The 22,219-nt window shown below is 37.9% G+C and overlaps 4 protein-coding genes across 12 annotated transcripts; all 4 read right to left on the bottom strand.

Moving 5' to 3' along the window:
• Positions 1–851: 851 nt before the first annotated feature.
• Positions 852–10,740, bottom strand: LOC114363080 (poly(A) polymerase type 3-like). 8 transcript variants are annotated; one of them, XM_028318695.1, is made up of 15 exons: positions 10,521–10,740; positions 10,020–10,139; positions 8,433–8,491; positions 8,049–8,278; positions 7,811–7,918; positions 7,616–7,727; positions 7,377–7,535; positions 6,922–7,133; positions 5,981–6,101; positions 5,551–5,727; positions 5,354–5,461; positions 5,202–5,263; positions 4,953–5,114; positions 4,207–4,481; positions 3,690–3,968 (listed from the first exon to the last, which is right to left on the bottom strand). In XM_028318695.1, exons 1-14 carry the CDS (start codon positions 10,706–10,708, stop codon positions 4,335–4,337), a joined length of 1,965 nt encoding a protein of 654 aa, XP_028174496.1. In that variant the 5' UTR covers positions 10,709–10,740; the 3' UTR covers positions 3,690–3,968; positions 4,207–4,334. The 8 variants fall into 8 exon arrangements, with proteins under 8 accessions (XP_028174493.1, XP_028174496.1, XP_028174494.1 ...); XM_028318693.1 differs by lacking the exon at positions 6,922–7,133 and adding an exon at positions 6,360–6,571; XM_028318694.1 differs by lacking the exon at positions 8,433–8,491 and adding an exon at positions 8,642–8,707 and having other exon boundaries at positions 10,027–10,139.
• On the bottom strand, positions 1,758–6,676 carry LOC114363076 (poly(A) polymerase gamma-like). The gene is made up of 7 exons (XM_028318687.1): positions 6,673–6,676; positions 3,405–3,515; positions 2,977–3,153; positions 2,780–2,887; positions 2,629–2,690; positions 2,379–2,540; positions 1,758–1,904 (listed from the first exon to the last, which is right to left on the bottom strand). Exons 2-7 carry the CDS (start codon positions 3,496–3,498, stop codon positions 1,758–1,760), a joined length of 750 nt encoding a protein of 249 aa, XP_028174488.1. The 5' UTR covers positions 3,499–3,515; positions 6,673–6,676.
• Positions 10,741–14,000: 3,260 nt separating the features above from the next.
• Positions 14,001–16,748, bottom strand: LOC114363081 (poly(A) polymerase type 3-like). Of its 2 annotated transcripts, none has more exons than XM_028318700.1 (3): positions 16,478–16,748; positions 14,429–14,607; positions 14,001–14,274 (listed from the first exon to the last, which is right to left on the bottom strand). In XM_028318700.1, coding segments are annotated over exons 1-3 (450 nt in total). In that variant the 5' UTR covers positions 16,480–16,748; the 3' UTR covers positions 14,001–14,005. The 2 variants fall into 2 exon arrangements, with proteins under 2 accessions (XP_028174501.1, XP_028174502.1); XM_028318701.1 differs by lacking the exon at positions 16,478–16,748 and adding an exon at positions 16,251–16,335.
• A 3,814-nt stretch (positions 16,749–20,562) lies between these two features.
• LOC114363079 (poly(A) polymerase gamma-like) lies at positions 20,563–21,756 on the bottom strand. The gene is made up of 3 exons (XM_028318689.1): positions 21,619–21,756; positions 20,894–21,168; positions 20,563–20,653 (listed from the first exon to the last, which is right to left on the bottom strand). The coding sequence occupies exons 1-2, from the start codon at positions 21,751–21,753 to the stop codon at positions 21,022–21,024; spliced, it is 282 nt and encodes a 93-aa protein (XP_028174490.1). The 5' UTR covers positions 21,754–21,756; the 3' UTR covers positions 20,563–20,653; positions 20,894–21,021.
• Positions 21,757–22,219: the final 463 nt, after the last annotated feature.

The following is a 22,219-nucleotide window of genomic DNA, read 5'->3' as shown; positions in this document are numbered from 1 at the left end:
CTATATTTGGGAGACGATCCCGGCTGACGACAGCGTCAAGTTGCTTCTGAACCTTGTGAGTTCCTCAGCATGAAAACGATCATCCACAGCAATAAAGACATTCTATTGCGTCGCTAATAATGTCTTCCAGATTGATTTGGAGCTGAATGTTTGTGATAACATCCTTCAGAGAAGACATTCAATTCCTTCAGATAAGATGTCTTCCAAATTGTTTTTGAGCTGAATATCTCAGGTATCAAACATTTCTGCGCGGTTCTTAGCCATCTTCTCCTTAGGTTGAGCTGTCCCAGGAAGATAGTGGTAAAGGGGCGCATATTCTCCATAGCGCACTTCACCGAAATCTTGCATCTCCTTGATTAAAGACAGACAGTGTTGACACAAGTCCTAATACTCGTGAAGCTATGCCTTGTTTATATTTTACTTATTTATTCTTCACAAGTAACACAGTAAACTTTCAAATTTATTAATTCTGTCAAACTGTGCAACAGCTTTTTGTAGCTTGTCGTGTAAAAATCTACGTTGAATCTTCTATCTGTTCGTCATTCTTGATGATGTCCTGTAGTTAAGTACCTATACATCGAATCATCATCATCATCTTCATCGATAGATCGAATCAACGGATTATGTTTGAGAGGAACAGTCATATTCATTGATACTTTGTCACATTAATCAGGGCATAAGGGCTAAAGGCATAAAGTATCGAGAGCTTTCTAGTCTTGCTGAACTGTTTCGGCTCTTTCCATTGGTTTGGGTAATTGGCGGTACGATTTGAGATCCAGCAGGATTTTTGTATTTAGGGTCTCAACTGATGTAACTTTAAATGGTATAAACAATTTCTAGTGTATTCAAATATTTATTAGTACCTATTATGGCTTTCAAAAGGGTTTCTGTCGATAATCATTCCCAAATTCTTGCTTCTGTGACAGCACTGGCCAAGATCAAGTCCTGAAGCAGTAGGGTCAATTTATGTAAAAGTATTATTGAAACGAAACTTGTGCTAAATGATTCTTCTTGCTTAATTAATTTTATGTGATAGTTATTCTGTTGGTTTTGTGTTTCTGTGTTCATGTTCAGGGTGCTTAGTGTTTGAATGGTGGTAGGGATAATAGAAAACACTTTATTGAGTATGAAATAATAAATTTATTTTTGACATGTTTTAGATTAGAGACAATATGGATAGCATCGACTAGATAGTCTAGTTACAAAGATATAATTTGGCTATTACAATTTTTGGTGCTAGGTGCTTCCATATAAATATTCAAAATGGTACAATTTATAATCACAAGTGTTATTGTCAAGCTCATTTGGCTTGCCCCGATGCTCGTTGCTTCTTTCCTTTCGTTTAATTCTTGACGGGCTTTGAATGCAATGAGACATAGCTTCAGCTGAAGCTTTGGATCTGCAACAAACAAAAATCTGCGGTTAAATTGGAGTAATATTATGTAAATATCTTTGGACAATTTCACAGAGTGCCATCTAGCCCCAAAGTAAGCAATATAATATGGAATGAGTGCTATTTTAAAGGATATACTACTTGTATTATTATACATAGTGACACCCAGACTTGAGTCGTACCAGAGGAAATTTAAAGAACTTTCAAAACTGTTAAAAACAATAGAACTTTTACTAACCGGTTCTCTTTCGGAGAACGTGCGTCATAGTTTCGCACTTCGATCCGTCGTGGCAGAGTCTCGACGCTTTCGCGGAGACGACGACACACGACTGGTCAGGAGTCGGCAGTCGGAGACCATATAGCCTCAAGCTCCGTCAGCTTCCTCTACTCGTCGCTTCTTGGATGGCACATCGCGTTTGGCACGGCGTCGTTTGTCGCCTGCTGCCAATGCGCCTTCCAGAAGCGACTCACAAAGGTACTGCCGGAGCTCTTTGCGGCGAACGTAACGGGCCTGGAACAATTAAAAAGCATTTGAAGGAAATGGAAAATGACTATTTGAAAAAACCATTTCAAGAATCTCTGTCTGGTCTGTCGAGGTCACTTCAGTCCTCCGGTTGTTCTGCCGTTCCAAATAGGTCAGGACCATATCCCTCGCCTTTCCCCTCAACACTTTTATTTGGGGTTCCTTGTTTGTTGTATTGTTGTGCTCAGGACGCCGCTTCACTTACATAATGTTATCAAATGGGACTATTCCCACCTCTTGTTCCCACCGCTGTAACTCCTGTGTAGCCAGGATCTACAGCATGACCGCAAATAAAAACCCAACCAATGAAGGTCAAGTTTGTCCCGGGGGAAAGTTAAACTGTCATTAGACCAGCAACGAAATTAATCGTTCGAAGTTAAGGTTCGACTTCCCTCTATTGCAAAGCGGTTGACAGGTGACAAACAAAGATAATGTTATTAAAGTAAATGTAATGTAGCTCACCTCAATCGTCCTGCCGACTCGCGACACGTTGCTCCTATCGGCCTGGTAGCACAATGTTTTCGTGAATGACATAATGTCATATGTCAAGTCCACGGAGACATTGTGCTGCTCGAACGCCAGGCCGATGAACCACATCGAGCAGTGGCTTGGTTTCCCATCTCCCTATAAACAAAAAAAAAACATTGTTCAAATACATTCTAAAAAAAGATACAAAAATGTCGGAAAATCATCAACGAAAAAAAAGACTTACGTTGACGGTTTTGACACCATCTTCGGTCTTGACCTCCGCTGCCACTTCAGAGGCCGAGGAACCTTAGACAAACAAAATATACGTTAGAAATGATGCTCACTCAGGAATATTGATCCAAACTTTCAATAACATGGTAGGAAATGGAATTTACCTGGTGCCAAAGCCATCGGCTGCCCGTTGTTGGTGTGGAGCGGCACGCTGGGATAGCACACTGGGTGCACGTGTGCTACGGAGATGGGTTGGTTCCGCTCCAAGCTTGCTGCGACAAAAGACATAATCAATTAAAGTTATACTGTTCTTTCAAACCTGAAATAATGGATACATTTTGGTGGAATGCTGGATACTTACAGACAAGGTGGCGTATCTTGCTCTCAGTGAACCCGCACCACTGGAGCTGGTCTTCAGCGCTGTTGGAGGAAGCCAAGAGCACGATGAAGTGCTTATAGCGAGCAAAGAAGTTGGGCGTCTCAAAGAGACGGTCCCAACCACATTTGCCCGCCATTACCTCCTCCGTTATCGCCAGACCTGAGAAAAAAGACAAAATATTGTTAAAATTCAATATTGCACAAAATGGAGGGTTACACACACTGATTAACATTCGACGTAGGAACCAAACGCTGCCCAGCCGAGTTGGATTCGATGCGGAAATCATTGGGAGAGACATTATGTCTCCCTGATTGCTGAACATAATAATATGTTCAGCAGTGGAAGTCCTGTGGCTGAAATGATGATGATGAGAGAGAGTTATTTATAAAGTTGTAAAGGTTTTGACTCACCATTTCTAAACTCCTCCATGATAATGGTGCGGGTCGACTCGGACACATTATATGTCGAGTTCTGGTGAGGATACGCCGGGGTGATGATCGGCATCAGATGATACCGATCATANAAGCAGTAGGGTCAATTTATGTAAAAGTATTATTGAAACGAAATTTGTGCTAAATGATTCTTCTTGCTTATTGAATTTTAAGTGATAGTTATTCTGTTGGTTTTGTGTTTCTGTGTTCATGTTCAGTGTGCTTAGTGTTTAAATGGTGGTAGGCATAATAGAAAACACTTTATTGAGTATGAATAATAAATTTATTTTTGACATGTTTTAAATTAGAGACAATATGGATAGCATCGACTAGATAGTTACAAAGATATAATTTGCCTATTACAATTTTTGGTGCTTGGTGCTTCCATATAAATATTCAAAATGGTACAAATTTTTATAATCACAGGCGTTTTTATTGTCAAGCTCGTTTGGCTTGTCCCGATGCTCGTTGCTTCTTTCCTTTCGTTGAATTGTTGACGGGCGTTGAATGCGATGAGACATAGCTTCAGATAAAGCTTCGGATCTGCAATAAACAATGAATCTGTGGTTAAATTGGTGGAGGAGGAGGATAAATAAATATCTTTGAACAATTTCACAGAGTGCCATCTAGCCCCAAAGTAAGCAATATAATATGGAATGAGTGCTAGTTTAAAGGATATACTACTTGTATTATTATACATAGTGACACCCAGACTTGAGTAGTAACAGAGGAAATTTAAAGAACTTTCAAAACGTTTAAAAATAATAGAACTTTTACTAACCGGTTCTCTTTCGGAGAACGTGCGTCATAGTTTCGCACTTCGATCCGTCGTGGCGGAGTCTCGACGCTTTCGCGGAGACGACGTTACACGACTGGTCAGGAGTCGGCAGTCGGAGGCCATACGACGCCTCAAGCTCCGTCAGCTTCCTCCACTCGTCGCTTCTTGGATGGCGCATCGCGTGTGGCACGGCGTCGCTTATCGCCTGCTGCCAATGCGCCTTCCAGAAGCGACTCGCAAAGGTACTGCCGGAGCTCTTTGCGGCGAACATAACGGGCCTGGAACAATGAAAAATCATTTGAAGGAAATGGAAAATGACTATTTGAAATAACCATTTCAAGAATCTCTGTCTGGTATGTCGAGGTCACTTCAGTCCTCCGGTTCTTCTGCCGTTCCAAATAGGTCAGGACCATGTCCCTTGCCCTTCCCCTCAACACTTTTATTTGGGGTTCCTTGTTTGTTGTATTGTTGTGCTCAGGACGCCGCTTCACTTACATAATGTTATCAAATGGGACTATTCCCACCTCTTGTTCCCACCGCTGTAACTCCTGTGTAGCCAGGATCTACAGCTTGATCGCGAATAAAAACCCAACCAATGAAGGTCAAGTTTGTCCCGGGGGAAAGTTAAACTGTCATTAGATCAGCAACGAAATTAATCGTTCGAAGTTAAGGTTCGACTTCCCTCCATTGCAAAGCGGTTGACAGGTGACAAACAACGATAATGTTAAAGTAAATGTAATGTAGCTCACCTCAATCGTCCTGCCGACTCGCGACACGTTGCTCCTATCGGCCTGGTAGCACAATGTTTTCGTGAAAGACATAATGTCATATGTCAAGTCCACGGAGACATTGTGCTGCTCGAACGCCAGGCCGATGAACCACATCGAGCAGTGTCTTGGTTTCCCATCTCCCTATAAACAAAAAAAAACATTGTTCAAATACATTCTAAAAAAAGATACAAAAATGTCGGAAAACCATCAACGAAAAAAAAGACTTACGTTGACGGTTTTGACACCATCTTCGGTCTTGACCTCCGCTGTCACTTCAAAGGCCGAGGAACCTATAGACAAACAAAATATATGTTAGAAATGCTGCTCACTCCGGAATATTGATCCAAACTTTCAATAACATGGTAGGAAATGTAATTTACCTGGTGCCAAAGCCATCGGCTGCCCATTGTTGGTGTGGAGCGGCACGCTGGGATAGCACACTGGGTGCACGTGTGCTACGGAGATGAGTTGGTTCCGCTCCAAGCTTGCTGCGACAAAAGACATAATCAATTAAAGTTATACTGTTCTATCAAACCTGAAATAATGGATACATTTGGGTGGAATGCTGGATACTTACAGACAAGGTGGCGTATCTTGCTCTCAGTGTACCCGCACCACTGGAGCTGGTCTTCAGCGCTGTTGGAGGAAGCCAAGAGCACGATGTAGTGCTTATAGCGAGCAAAGAAGTTGGGCGTCTCAAAGAGACGGTCCCAACCACATTTGCCCGCCATTACCTCCTCCGTTATCGCCAGACCTGAGAAAGAAGACAAAATATTGTTAAAATTCAATATTGCACAAAATGGAGGGTTACACACACTGATTAACATTCGACGTAGGAACCAAACGCTGCCCAGCCGAGTTGGATTCGATGCGGAAATCATTGGGAGAGACATAGGTCTCTCCGATTGCTGAACATTATAATAATATGTTCAGCAGTGGAAGTCCTGTGGCTGAAATGATGATGATGAGAGAGAGTTATTTATAAAGTTGTAAAGGTTTTGACTCACCATTTCTAAACTCCTCCATGATAATGGTGCGGGTCGACTCGGACACATTATATGTCGAGTTCTGGTGAGGATACGCCGGGGTGATGATCGGCATCAGATGATACCGATCATATAGATTCACCTGTACACAAAGAAACACTTTGGTTAGACAAAAGAAGTCAAAATTTTAGAATAGGGCTATTCCCACTGCTGCATCTCCTGTGTAGCCAGGATGGTAGGGTAAACTATATTTGGGACGTGTATAAGTGCCCTGGAAAGGGCCTTTGTACTGAATTACCTATTTGAATTTGATCTACAGCTTGACTTCCAATAAAAACCCAACCAGTGAGAGTCAAGTTTGTCAAAATTATAGAAAAGAGAAGGTCAAATATTTACTTACCCGTGGGTCCCAAACTTGGAAGCCGAACCCTGCGTTCTCGGGCTTCTTGAGCAGCACAGGCTGCGGCCACTTCCACTGGCTGAACACGAGGAAGAATTTGTTCAGCAGTGTCGCCGGCAGCGCCGTGGGGTACAGCTGGCAAGCGCGAGCCAGCAGCAGCCCCCACGACACGCCGCCCAAGAAGCCCAGGCTGTTGGAGTAGATACCTCGACCTGTGGACACATCCATTGGTCAATAAAAGCCTAGAAGACGTAACTTAATTTTAAATGAATTCAAAAATCGAATTNGATCGGCATCAGATGATACCGATCATGTAGATTCACCTGTACACAAAGAAACACTTTGGTTAGAAAGAAGTCAAAATTATAGAATAGGGGTATTATTTGTAGCCAGGATGGTAGGGCAAACTATATTTGGGACGTGTATAAGTGCCCTGGAAAGGGACTTTGTACTGAATTACCTATTTGAATTTGATCTACAGCTTGACTGCCAATAAAAACCCAACCAGTGAAAGTCAAGTTTGTCAAAATTATAGAAAAGAGAAGGTCAAATATTTACTTACCCGTGGGTCCCAAACTTGGAAGCCGAACCCTGCGTTCTCGGGCTTCTTGAGCAGCACAGGCTGCGGCCACTTCCACTGGCTGAACACGAGGAAGAATTTGTTCAGCAGTGTCGCCGGCAGCGCCGTGGGGTACAGCTGGCAAGCGCGAGCCAGGAGCAGTGCCCACGACACGCCGCCCAAGAAGCCCAGGCTGTTTGAGTAGATACCTCGACCTGTGGACACATCCATTGGTCAATAAAAGCCTAGAAGACGTAACTTAATTTTAAATGAATTCAAAAATCGAATTGCCTTAAGTGGGAATCGAACGCACGACTTTTCACTTGCCGAATAACTGTTCTTTCTTAACTATATGAACTACTAAGACACTGATTAAGGACTACTTTTAAAAAATGCTTAAAAATGTATAAGAAGATTTAAAATTTGAAAATGTCTTAGAAGAAGGACTGTAAACTTACGTTTGGCCCAAAGTTTGACAGCTCTCAGGGCCAGCATGAAGTTATCCGCGTTGGGGACCAAGCGGATAATCTCGTCCGTCACTCTGCACCCGTTGAGTGAGCGGACGCACTTCTCGTCGAGGTATCTAAGCAGCTCGTTACTGCTGAGGTCAAGGTTTTCTGCAAACGAAAACGAACGTTAGCATGCTGAGATTAAAGCTTGGATTAGCATAGCTTTCGAAGCTAAGATGTTGACTCACCCGGTATGGCATGAAGAGACAGCCTCGCGAATAGCAAGTCGATTTCGACGCCATCGAACTTCATCTTCATGACCGGAACGAACGCTTCCTCGATCGCTCGCAATTCCTTGACCTAGAAACAAACAAAAATATAAGCGATCTGGAACTTATTAGACTTAAGAACATTATGAAGAAAAGTATTGATTGATATCTTACCTCAGGCTGCTCCTTCAGCAGTTCAAGGAACGATTTAAAGAAATCGGTCCTATCGATGTACCGGGGTACAACACACAGAGCGTCGATATCGGCGCCACTGCAGTGTACCTAATAACAAAAGAAAAACACATTTAGGATATTGTACCAAGGAGATCTGCTGTTGGTGAGGTATCTTTAAGGATACCAAGGGGAGATTTGGTCAGGTATCTACTGAGTTGATATAGGAAAGACTACGTACCCCGAGGCGATAGGAGCCGAAGGTGAAGATGTTTCCTCCACCAGTCTCGTCGACATTCGTTGGCACGTTCCTTCGCAGCAGCTCCTCTTGGAGCCACTGCTTCGCCAGACGGTTCAGAGACCCGAGCACCTCCATGCGATGGAAGGTCTCTGCTTCGGGCTCGAACACGTTGAATGTCACGAGACATTCCTTCAGCTCGTTGGTCTTCACGAAGTCCACTGGCTTCGGATCTGTGTGAAAGAATAAATTGGTTGTTATATAGAAAGAAGTAGAAAGTGAAGAAGGCCACTGGTTTCCAGTGTGCCCCTTGCAGTCAGAATAAATCAGAGTAAACGCTTAGAAATGGTGACAAAGTCATAGGATATTGGAGGATTTTTTGCTTACCGGCTGAAGAAATGGCGGAGGTCATGCCCAGAGCCCTCAGAACCCGTTGGTTCTGAGTCCTTGGGNATTGGTTGATAAATAGAAAGAAGTAGAAAGAAGAAAGAATAAAAAAGACAGAATAGCACATAAAACATTACATGGAAAAAAAGTGAACTGAGCAGTGCCACTCTGTGGCAAAGTCATAGGATATTGGAGGATTTGTTGCTTACCGGCTGAAGAAATGGCGGAGGTCATGCCCAGAGCCCTCAGAACCCGTTGGTTCTGAATCCTTGGGCCTTGGTGGCGGGTGGAGTGCGGACCGGTCCGCTGCCCGTTTGGCCGACCGCTCTTGTCGCTAGCGGACGCCTGCTGGTTGGCCAAACGGTACGCTTTCCAGTTTGACGAGTTCCTGGAACAAAACACAAACCAAATAAATCACCAAATAACTATTAAAATCTCCACAGAAATTAATAATAACACTACAAGAGATTCCTCTATTAAAAAGACATTTCAAAAACACTTTCATAAATATTTAAACAGAGAAATTAAAATACATACATGATAAAAATCACAAAAGCACAAGCTCACGACTAAAACACTCAACACAATTGGCACGTCTTATCCCTTCGAGGGCAGAATGCAGACTGACGAGAAAGGATGCGCTCCGCGCTTTTATGCGTAAAGTCACGTGGTCCGCCCGCACGATAAGAAAGGGTGGGGGAAGGTATGATTCGAGACCTAATATTTTTTACCACGTGAATTATTTAAAAGAAATACTTACATGATTAGAAATGGGTTAGGGTTATCACAAAGATATAGAAAACGACTGATAGCACCTTTCGCTTCAAGGGTTGAAGGAAGAATGATGAAAAGGGTCGGTCTAATGTGCTTATATACCCAACACGAGCATCTGGAGCTAATGAGGGCAATTAATGATGACTTATTACGATATAACCCTTTAATTACAGTCATTAATGATTGGACGAATATAATATTAAAGCTATGCTTTTTATGATATAACCCTTTAATTACATTCATTAATGATTGGACGAGTATATCATTAAAGCTATGCTTTAACTTAATTTTTTTTTACCATTGTAAAATGTTTATTGTAGTAAGTGACACACTAAAACAACAATTCTTAGCGAATAAACTCATTCTTACGTTGCTTTCGACTAGATATCCAGCATTATTTATAAAAATATTAATATAACGCCAGGATATCTAGCTTTAATGAGCATATTAAATTATGATGATTATTTTTATGATTCATGGTATAAAATAAAGAAACAAATTTAATAATATACTTACCTATTCAACTTTTTTTGTTGCAATTTTGTTGTTGTGTCCGTGAGCTTACTTAAGGACGAACTTACTTCTTCAACTTCTACAATAAGCCAATACTGTAAATTTATATTATTTATTAGTAACTAAGTGTTGTTTCATTTTTACTCATCATCATCAAAATCTATAAAACCTTGCTAAAATAGTTATTCACTTCTTTGGGGTCCAGCAGACATTCGCCCAGTTAAATAAATAAATAATTTAGTCGCCACTATGTGAAAAATATTTATAAGTATGACTTGAAGCCTTTAACGGGCATAANTCCTTGGGCCTTGGTGGCGGGTGGAGTGCGGACCGGTCCGCTGCCCGTTTGGCCGACCGCTCTTGTCGCTAGCGGACGCCTGCTGGTTGGCCAAACGGTACGCTTTCCAGTTCAACGAGTTCCTGGAACAAAACACAAACCAAATAAATCACCAAATGACTATTAAAATATCTACATAAATATTTAATTTTAATAACAACACTACAACTGATTTCCCTGTTAAAAAGACATTTCAAAAACACTTTCATAAATATTTAAACAGAGAAATTAAAATACGTACATGATAAAAATCACAAAAGCACAAGCTCACGACTAAAACACTCAACACAATTGGCACGTCTTATCCCTTCGAAGGCAGAATGCAGACTGACGAGAAGGGATGCGCTCCGCGCTTTTATGCGTTAAGTCACGTGGTCCGCCCGCCTGATAAGAAAGGGTGGGGGAAGGTATGATTCGAGACCTAATATTTTTTACCACGTGAATTATTTAAAAGAAGTACTTACATGATTAATGGGTTAGGGATATCACAAATATATTGAAAACGACTGATAGCACCTTTCGCTTCAAGGATTGAAGGAAGAATGGTGGAAAGGGTTGGTCTAATGTCCTTATATACCCAACACGGGCATCTGGAGCTAATGAGGGCAATTAATGATGACTTATTACGATATAACCCTTTAATTACAGTCATTAATGATTGGACGAATATAACATTAAAGCTATGCTTTTACTTAATTTTTTTTTTACCATTGTAAAATGTTTATTGTAGTAAATGACGGACTAAAACAACAATTCTTAGCGAAACTCATTCTTACGTTTGCTGTCGGATAGATATTATTATCCTGGCATTATTAAAGCTATTAATATTATAATGCTAGGATATCTAGCTTTAATGAGCATATTAAATTATGATGATTATTTTTATGATTCATGGTATAAAATACAGAAACAAATTTAATAATATACTTACCTATTCAACTTTTTTTGTTGCCGTTTTGTTGTTGTGTCCGTGAGCTTACTTATGGACGAACTTACTTCTTCAACTTCTACAATAAGCCAATACTGTAAATTTAAATTATTTATTAGTAACTAAGTGTTGTTTCATTTTTACTCATCATCATCAAAATTTATAAATACCTACTTTGCTAAATGGTTTTAATCTCTTCTTTGGGGTCCAGCAGACATTCGCCTAGTTAAATAAATAAATAATTTAGTCGCCACTATGTGAAGAATATTTTATTATGACTTGAAGCCTTTAATGGGCATTTCTTCATTATTTTTGGACTGAAATAAAGCTCACAATAGTGGTAACTGTATTCCTACTGCCGAATAATGAGTTAAAATACCGATAAATGGTTAAGGAATTTTAATGAATAAACAGAAAACAAAAGAAAACTTGAAACTAAAAGAAAACTACAAGTATAAAACTATTTATTCAAAAATAAAAGCCTGTCCTTGAATATATTGCATTATCATTCATAGACTTTTTTTAATTTCGCAATATATTAAAAAGAATAATTCACATTAAACTACTTCAGAAACAAAATTAAAATCGTCGAATATTTCTTTGTTTCTATGTAATGGTTTAAAAACGTAAATTCTTAATAGAAGCCTAGAAGATACTTCTAAAACACTAATAGTGGTCACGTGGGGTTAAAAAGGTCTTGGCTGAGAACAAAATTATCTGCAAAAAAAAATTAGCCCAGTATTGTTGTTACACCATTACCTGGAAATTGTAAAGGTCATTAACGCTAAAAAGGGTTTAAGCGGTCATTTTAAATCACACTTATCTATAAATTGTAAAGGTAATTATCACTGATTCAGGTGGTAGTTTACTAATGTTTTGTTTGGGTATTGTAAAATAGTAAAGGATTATCTTAACGTGTTGTTATTTGTTATCTACGAGTATTTTTGTAGATACGGTTGACATGGTCTTCAGGTAGTACTACCTAAATATTTTTAAGGAAACTAATTGTGCGGCGTTTCTAAAGTGGAACTTAAGTACACTTGATTTTTTGTGTGATATTTTCATTTTGATGTATTGTTATCTTAACCTACTTATGGTCTAAACTTTCCCTGGAACTTATGAGAAAAGAATAAATCATTTATTTTTGCAAGTAGTCTTTTAGAAAGCACTTTTATTTTCTATCAGTTGTAGTATGTTCAGTGCAGAATGTTTTGACAAACTGAATCTTATTTTAAATGCTTCCTCATCTATATTCTTCGTAATAATTACGACGCACTTGAAATACTCTAGGTCGCCTTGGTCTGGTCTTTAATATACTAGATTTTCAAGAATTCTTAAGTAGTGATCTCGTTAGTTATCAATTAATAAATTAAACACTGAGCGCATGTTTAACTATTCTGAAAACTAGCGAAAATCATGCGATGCCTTTCCACCGAATCCAAAGCAGCCAAATGTTTCAATGCCAAAATGTGCTTTTTATAACTTCAGCCTTTGTTTCTTGGAGAAGTACTGCCTTGCTTTCGAGAGGATACCAAGTTTTTGCCAGCAGTTTTCGCTAAGGATTCGATGTACTCGCCAAAGTTCAACTTGCAGGATATTTCAATGCCCAAAAGTTGAAGTCGATCCATGATTTTAACATGCACACCTCGGAATATTGGAGTCATACGAAATGGACTTGTGTTTTGGACACGTTAAATTGGAACAGATTGGCATCGCCCCAATCAGAGTTATCCTGAAGAGCCAAATTTAAGCGTTTAATAAGGCACTCACGACAAGACTTGACCTCACGCTTGCTGGCTTTTGCCATGGATAGATATTTGGCTGTGACTGTTGTGTCATCTTCGTACCCAAAGGTACCGGCTTTGAGCATATCGTTGATGTGTAGTAGAAATAGTGTTGAAGACAGCACCGATCCCTGAGGGACGCCAGTGTTAATCGGTTGCTGACTTGAAGTGTAGCCATCGAGGACTACTCTTATTGATCGTCCAACAAGAAAATCGGAGATCCATTTGCATAAGCCAACAGGGATTCCCAAAGATGGAAGCTTGTTTATTAGGCTGCCGTGCCAGACTTTGTCAAACTCCTTTGATACGTCGTCGGGTCAGACATCCATGTTCTGCTCAATAAAAGCAGTTTGGTTAGCCAAATTAATGGCTAAATGTTTAATACAATATGATAGCGAATTTGCTATTAGTCCTTTACAATATTTATTCAGATAGTATTTATCTGTTGTCAATATAAATTTATTTTTCAAATAATTGTTTATGTCAATTATATGGCATTTGCATTATTATGTCAATGTATTCAATGTCAAGTTTAATTTATATCTTAAATTATTTTCCTCCTGTGGCAAGCTTCTATTGTAGGGGAATGTGAACAAAATTATTTTATCTACATAAGTAAGCATAGGCTATCAAAAATGTTTAGTAGGTCTTTTTTGCCTACATCACACCTATTTCCCATTAAAATGACTAATGTGGTATTTCTTGAAAATGAATTATTTGCTATTTTTCGCATAATTTCAAAATAGGAAGCACCCGGTAAACAATGGTTGATTACAATTTGTCCCAAGTAATTATTATTAATCAATTGGCCCATATCTTTACCAAACTCATCACTGAACATTACTATGTTAGGTTTTTTTAATATTTATTTTTATCATAAAGTATTCAATTCTACAAGTTATTTATTCTATCATTTATTCAATTCTAGAAGTACCGGTACACACTACACTTCATGCATTGTATTGGCGTTAGCATTTATAGGCTAATATTTTAATTGTTTCTCAAAAAAATTTACAATATTTCATAAACATTATAAAATTAAAAAACTAGCCTTAAAGTTAAAATTCCTAATAGAAGCCTAGTAGGTACCCAGCCTTTTTAGTGACTTTCAAAAAAAACTAATGGTGGTCACGTGGTGTTAAAAAGGTCTTGGCTGCGAATAATCGCTAAAAAGGGTTAAAGTGGTCATTTTAAAATCTGCAAAAAGATTAGCTCAGTAATTCAAGGGGAGATTTGGTCAGGTATCTACTGAGTTGATATAGGAAAGACTACGTACCCCGAGGCGATAGGAGCCGAAGGTGAAGATGTTTCCTCCACCAGTCTCGTCGACATTCGTTGGCACGTTCCTTCGCAGCAGCTCCTCTTGGAGCCACTGCTTCGCCAGACGGTTCAGAGACCCGAGCACCTCCATGCGATGGAAGGTCTCTGCTTCGGGCTCGAACACGTTGAATGTCACGAGACATTCCTTCAGCTCGTTGGTCTTCACGAAGTCCACTGGCTTCGGATCTGTGTGAAAGAATAAATTGGTTGTTATATAGAAAGAAGTAGAAAGTGAAGAAGGCCACTGGTTTCCAGTGTGCCCCTTGCAGTCAGAATAAATCAGAGTAAACGCTTAGAAATGGTGACAAAGTCATAGGATATTGGAGGATTTTTTGCTTACCGGCTGAAGAAATGGCGGAGGTCATGCCCAGAGCCCTCAGAACCCGTTGGTTCTGAGTCCTTGGGCCCTGGTGGCGGGTGGAGTGCGGACCGGTCCGCTGCCCGTTTGGCCGACCGCTCTTGTCGCTAGCGGACGCCTGCTGGTTGGCCAAACGGTACGCTTTCCAGTTCGACGAGTTCCTGGAACAAAAAAAACAAACCAAATAAACCACCAAATAACTATTAAAATCTTCACAGAAATTAATAATAACACTACAACTGATTTTTCTGTTAAATCACATTTTAATTTTAACCCTATACTTGGCAACGACGGTTTTGGTTAATATTTGTGATTTACACTATAAATATTGGATTTAGGACGTATAAAAATCATGTAAAAATACGGAAAAAAATCTTAGGTATATAGTTTTGGAAATATAGTATGTATCTTTAAGTGCACATTGCCAGCTTTGTAGTAAATTAAAACATGGTTTATTTGTTAGTAGAAATTAGTTATTTAAATGAAAATTACTATAAAACCTTAAGCTGTTCCTTATTTGACAAATAAAAAATGAATATATTTTACAAAAAACTGAAAACAAAGTAAAAAAACCACTTCAAAGTCTGGAACGCCTTACAAGTATAGCTGCATTTGGATGTATGAAAACCACTCCATCAGCGTCGTTGGAGTACCTCCTGAACCTCAGACCACTCTTACCATCCAGGAGATGCAAATGTAGACAGAACACATGGGAATCTTGCAAGACCATTAAAGAAATACGAGGGGTATTGATGCCAACTGGTACCGAACTGTGTTCACGTCTTTGATTGAAGATAATTAGATATCCAACTTACAGTGGAAACGCAAGATAGCGGAAATGGATCTCTGGAACTCTCAGGGAAACTATGCAGCAGTCGAACTGGCTAAAATTGTTCAATCACCAGCTTTATAACCAGAAGCATGCAGCAGCCTGGACAGGCTGCTCGCTTTTTGGGGTGATCTGGGCTGGTTGGAGTAGAAAGATAACCACCCAAGAGAATCAGGAGGCTAAGCGTGGTTTCTAATTCATCAGCTGAAGTGACACTGCTACTGACTTTCGACCTGGTTCTGGATTTTGGAAGCAGAACCGGGATTTGTACGCCTGATTTTGTTGCTGCAGCACTAAGTTGTTCAAAAAACAACGATTCTTTATTACATTAATTAAAACTCACATCGGCATATAATTTACAGGTATAAATATTACTAACTGATATAATAATTCCTTTTTTATGCGATAAAATCTACGAAAAAAATAATAAAATAAATTCAACGAGAACCTGGCAATGTGTCTTTAAGGATACATTCAAAATTGAAAGTAAATTATTACGTATCTGGCAATGTGCATTTCGAGATACATTCGGACAATACGCATCGTATAGAATAATTATACAAGTTTTGGAATGGAAAAAACAGCACTATCATCAAAAAATATTTATTTACTATCCATATTACTACAATTAATTACCAATATTCTTTTAAAAAAACACCAAAATTAATCAAAATTATCAGCCGGTGCGTAGACGCCTGTCAACGGTCTGACATTTTGCATATTACTGTTTAATCTGTGCAGTCTGTAGTGATTCTATACTGTTTAACACAATCTGTAGTATTTGGGCTACCGTTATATTTAAAAAACATTTGAAAATAGTTTTTTGTTTATCCCCCATATTTTTGTTTTGGTCAACGTATCTTTAAATGCACAATGCCAAGAAAAGGGTTAATAACACTACAAGAGATTTCTCTATTAAAAATACATTAAAAAACACTTTAATAAATATTTAAACAGAGAAATTAAAATACATACATGATGAAAATCACAAAAGCACAAGCTCACTACTATAACACTGGACACAATTTATTGGCACGTCTTATCCCTTCGAAGGCAGAATGCAGACTGACGAGAAGGGATGCGCTCCGAGCTTTTATGCGTAAAGTCACGTGGTCCGCCCGCCCGGTAAGAAAGGGTGGGGGAAGGTATGATTCGAGACCTAATATTTTTTACCACGTGAATTATTTAAAAGAAATACTTACATGATTAGAAATGGGTTAGGATTATCAAAACGATAATAGAAAACGACTAATAGCACCTTTCGCTTCAAGGATTGAAGGAAGAATGGTGGAAAGGGTTGGTCTAATGTCCTTATATACCCAACACGGGCATCTGGAGCTAATGAGGGCAATTAATGATGACTTATTATGATATAACCCTTTAATTATAGTCATTAATGATTGGACGAGTATAACATTAAAGCTATGCTTTTACTTATTATTTTTTTACCATTGTAAAATGTTTATTGTAGTAAATGACAGACTAAAACAACACTTCGTAGCGAATAAACACATTCTTACGTTTGCTTTCGGATAGATATTAATATTATCCTGGCATTATTAAAGCTATTAATATTATAATGCTAGGATATCTAGCTTTAATGAGCATATTAAATTATGATGATTATTTTTATAATTCATGGTATAAAATACAGAAACTTTAATAATATACTTACCTATTCAACTTTTTTTGTTGCCGTTTTGTTGTTGTGTCCGTGAGCTTACTTATGGACGAACTTACTTCTTCAACTTCTACAATAAGCCAATACTGTAAATTTAAATTATTTATTAGTAACTAAGTGTTGTTTCATTTTTACTCATCATCATCAAAATCTATAAAACCTTGCTAAAATAGTTAATCTCTTCTTTGGGATCCAGGAGACAATCGCCCAGTTAAATAAATAAATAATTTAGACGCCACTATGTGATTCATATTTATAAGTATGACTTGAAGCCTTTAACGGGCATAACAAGTCCTTCGTTATTTTTTAACTGAAATAAAGTTCGCAATGGTGGTAACTATATTCCCACTGCCGAATAAAGAGTTTATACCGATAAATGGTTAAGGAATTTTAATGAATAAACAGAAAACAAAAGAAAACTTGAAACTAAAATAAGAAGTAACTACAAGTATAAAACTATTTATTCAAAAATAAAAGTGTGTCCTTAAATATATTGCATTGTAATTCATAGACTTTTTTTTATTTCGAAAAATATTAAAAAGAATAATTCACATTAAACTACTTCAGAAACAAAATTAAAATTGTCGAATATTTCATTGTTTCTATGTAATGCTTTAAAAACGTAAATTCTTAATAGAAGCCAAGTAGATACTTCTAAAACACTAATGGTGGTCACGTGGTGTTAAAAAGGTCTTGGCTGAGAACAAAATTATCTACAAAAAAAAGATTAGCCCAGTATTGTTGTTACACCATTACCTGGAAATTGTAAAGGTCATTAACGCTAAAAAGGGTTTAAGCGGTCATTTTAAATCACACTTATCTATAAATTGTAAAGGTAATTATTATCACTGATTCAGGTGGTAGTTTACTAATGTTTTGTTTGGGTATTGTAAAATAGTAAAGGATATGGTCCCTACGTACATTTCAGTATCTACCAGTTCCGTGATTTGCCGTTTTTGTTTGCAAAACCTTCAGAGGACCCAACAGTTACGGCTCAGTTCAAAAAACATACAGTTTTTATTCAAATTGAACCTTAAAACTTCAAAAAACAAATCCCGCAACTACAAAATTAGAACGATTTCCGCAGTAAAATTGCATTAGTGGGAGTTACGAAATTTTACGTTGGACCTCACGCTTAACCCCGCGCGCCCAGCCCCGCAACTGCCACTTTCATTTGCGCAGATCGAGTGAATTGATGCGTAATTTATGAAGGAAATAGGTATTATTATGGTTTCTTACCTAATTTATTTCACTCAACATTATACCAACGGCAAATTAATCAATTAACTGTAGGAATCTGGTAGTTGCGTTGTTTCACTAGGGAAAATTAAAGTTACTATTATAAGTAGGTGGCACTTACCTATTTTTACGTCGGAAAATTAAAGTATCTTCTAGCCGTAACTGCCACTATAAATGTTTTACTTTGAAAAAGTTTGTTTTATGTCTATAAGCAAGTGCCAGTAACGGTGTTTTACGCTGAGAAATTGTATTTTAGCAATATCTGGTGGAGATGAAAGTGAAGACAAAACAATATAAAATATGATATACAACACGACTGAAGTATCTAGGGTCATTTATTAGACTTAACGCAACCAAGTTCTTCTCCTATGCTACTTTTTACAAGATACAAGTTTGTAAAAATATCGTAAAATTTATTTTATTTATTTATCAAGCATATTATGGCATTCTAAAATAAATATAAGCAAGTAACACTTACAAACAAAACTTTCAATTAACTGTAGTTAGAAGCTACTATTACATGATAATGCTTACATGATATTGCATTNACTTCATGCATTGTATTGGCGTTAGCATTTATAGGCTAATATTTTAATTGTTTCTCAAAAAAATTTACAATATTTCATAAACATTATAAAATTAAAAAACTAGCCTTAAAGTTAAAATTCCTAATAGAAGCCTAGTAGGTACCCAGCCTTTTTAGTGACTTTCAAAAAAAACTAATGGTGGTCACGTGGTGTTAAAAAGGTCTTGGCTGCGAATAATCGCTAAAAAGGGTTAAAGTGGTCATTTTAAAATCTGCAAAAAGATTAGCTCAGTAATTGGTCAGGTAGTGTATCTGTATTAGTCACACATTATCGAGATATTGTGCAGGTAATTATCGCTGGTTTAGGTGGTCGTTAACTACTAATCGATTTGTTTGGGTATTGTAAAATAGTAAAGGATTAACTTAACGTGTTGTTATTTGTTATCTATTTTTGTAGATAAGGCTTATTGTTTACAATATTGTATTAGTTTAAAAGGTTTATTGTCTATGCTTAACTCCCTAAATATTTAAAAGAAAAGCTAATAAATCGGTATGCAGCTTTTCAAAAGCGATTGTTTATAAAAAATAATGACAATATAAAATAGTTAAAAAGTATTTTAAGTAGTTAAAAAGATTAGTACTTATTTGGGATTGCTTATTATTTTTATGGCCGGTTTTTCAATCATCAAATAACTTTTAACTGAAGAATAAATATGTGATTTTGACATATTTCCCATACTGAGACTGTCAATATGCCAAACTTATTGTTCAGTTAAAAGTTATCCAACGATTGAAAAATCAGGCCTTACTAGGAGATTCTGGAACTGTGTAGAAATGAAAGTTATCTTAGGTTCCGCATTATTACTTTTGGTGAAATAAAATTATTGAATACACATTTCAAATGTAACCAGGCTCAATAAATAAAATATTTAACTATCTACATAATATTATTTTCGAATAATATTATGTAGATAGTTCAGATGATTCTGTCAAACTGTGCAAAAGCATTTTGTAGCTTGTCGTTTAAAAATCTACGTTGAGTCTTCTATCTGTCCGTCATTCTTGATAATGCCCTGTAGTTAAGTATACATCGAATCATCATCATCATCATTGATAGATCGAATCAATGGATTATGCTCGAGAAGAACAGTCATTGATACTTTGTCACATTCATCAGCGGACTCCGAAAGGCATAAAGTATCGCTATCGAGAGCTTTTCTAGTCTTGCCGTTGTCAAATCGGCTTGAGCTGAACTGTATCAGCTCTTTCCATTGGTTTGGGTAATTGGCGGTACGATTTGAGATCCAGCAGGATTTTTGTAGTTAGGGTCTCAACTGATGTAGCTTTAAATGGTATAAACAATTTCTGGTGTATTCAAATATTTATTAGTACCTATTATGGCTTTCAAAAGGGTTTCTGTCGATAATCATTCCCAAATTCTTGCTTCTGTGACAGCACTGGCCAAGATCAAGTCCTGAAGCAGTAGGGTCAATTTATGTAAAAGTATTATTGAAACGAAATTTGTGCTAAATGATTCTTCTTGCTTATTGAATTTTAAGTGATAGTTATTCTGTTGGTTTTGTGTTTCTGTGTTCATGTTGAGTGTGCTTAGTGTTTAAATGGTGGTAGGCATAATAGAAAACACTTTATTGAGTATGAAATAATAAATTTATTTTTGACATGTTTTAAATTAGAGACAATATTATGGATAGCATCAACTAGATAGTTACAAAGATATAATTTGCCTATTACAATTTTTGGTGCTTGGTGCTTCCATATAAATATTCAAAATGGTACAAATTTTTATAATCACAGGCGTTTTTATTGTCAAGCTCGTTTGGCTTGTCCCGATGCTCGTTGCTTCTTTCCTTTCGTTGAATTGTTGACGGGCGTTGAATGCGATGAGACATAGCTTCAGATAAAGCTTCGGATCTGCAACAAACAATGAATCTGTGGTTAAATTGGTGGAGGAGGAGGATATTAATAAATATCTTTGAACAATTTCACAGAGTGCCATCTAGCCCCAAAGTAAGCAATATAATATGGAATGAGTGCTAGTTTAAAGGATATACTACTTGTATTATTATACATAGTGACACCCAGACTTGAGTAGTAACAGAGGAAATTTAAAGAACTTTCAAAACGTTTAAAAATAATAGAACTTTTACTAACCGGTTCTCTTTCGGAGAACGTGCGTCATAGTTTCGCACTTCGATCCGTCGTGGCGGAGTCTCGACGCTTACACGGAGACGACGACACACGACTGGTCAGGAGTCGGCAGTCGGAGGCCATCCGACGCCTCAAGCTCCGTCAGCTTCCTCTACTCGTCGCTTCTTGGATGGCGCATCGCGTGTGGCACGGCGTCGCTTGTCGCCTGCTGCCAATGCGCCTTCCAGAAGCGACTCGCAAAGGTACTGCCGGAGCTCTTTGCGGCGAACGTAACGGGCCTGGAACAATTAAAAAGCATTTGAAGGAAATGGAAAATGACTATTTGAAATAACCATTTCAAGAATCTCTGTCTGGTCTGTCGAGGTCGCTTAAGACCAGGATCATGTCTCTCGCCCTTTCCCTCAACACTTTTATTTGGGGTTCCTTGTTTGTTGTAGATATTGTAGGTGCTCAGCACACCGCTTCACATACATAATGTTATTAAACGGGACTATTTCCACCTCTCGTTCCCACCGCTGCAACTCCTGTGTAGCCAGGATCTACAGCTTGACCGCCAATAAAAACCCAACCAATGAAGGTCAAGTTTGTCCCGGGGGAAAGTTAAACTGTCATTAGATCAGCAACGAAATTAATCGTTCGAAGTTAAGGTTCGACTTCCCTCCATTGCAAAGCGGTTGACAGGTGACAAACAAAGATAATGTTATTAAAGTAAATGTAATGTAGCTCACCTCAATCGTCCTGCCGACTCGCGACACGTTGCTCCTATCGGCCTGGTAGCACAATGTTTTCGTGAACGACATAATGTCATATGTCAAGTCCACGGAGACATTGTGCTGCTCGAACGCCAGGCCGATGAACCACATCGAGCAGTGAATAAAAAGAAACTACAAGTATAAAACTATTTATTCAAAAATAAAAGCGTGTCCTTGAATATATTGCACTATCATTCATAAACTTTTTTTATTTCGCAAAATATTAAAAAGAATAATTCACATTAAACTACTTCAGAAACATATAAAATTAAAATTGTCGAATATTTCATTGTTTCTATGTATGCTTTATAAACGTAAATTCTTAATAGAAGCCAAGTAGATACTTCTAAAACACTAATGGTGGTCACGTGGTGTTAAAAAGGTCTTGGCTGAGAACAAATATCTACAAAAAAAGATTAGCCCAGTATTGTTGTTACACATTACCTGGAAAATTGTAAAGGTCATTATCTCTAAAAAGGGTTTAAGTGGTCACTTTAAATCGCACATTATCTAGAAATTGTTATGATTCAGGTGGTAGTTTACTAATTGTTTTGTTTGGGTATTGTAAAATTGTAAA

Source organism: Ostrinia furnacalis, unplaced genomic scaffold (genome assembly GCF_004193835.3).
Source record: "Ostrinia furnacalis isolate ACB-3 unplaced genomic scaffold, ASM419383v2 OfSCF6997, whole genome shotgun sequence".
Taxonomy (NCBI): Eukaryota; Metazoa; Arthropoda; class Insecta; order Lepidoptera; family Crambidae; genus Ostrinia; species Ostrinia furnacalis.
The sequence above is the reverse complement of the archived record's forward strand: the minus strand, read 5'-3'. Positions and strand labels throughout refer to the sequence as shown.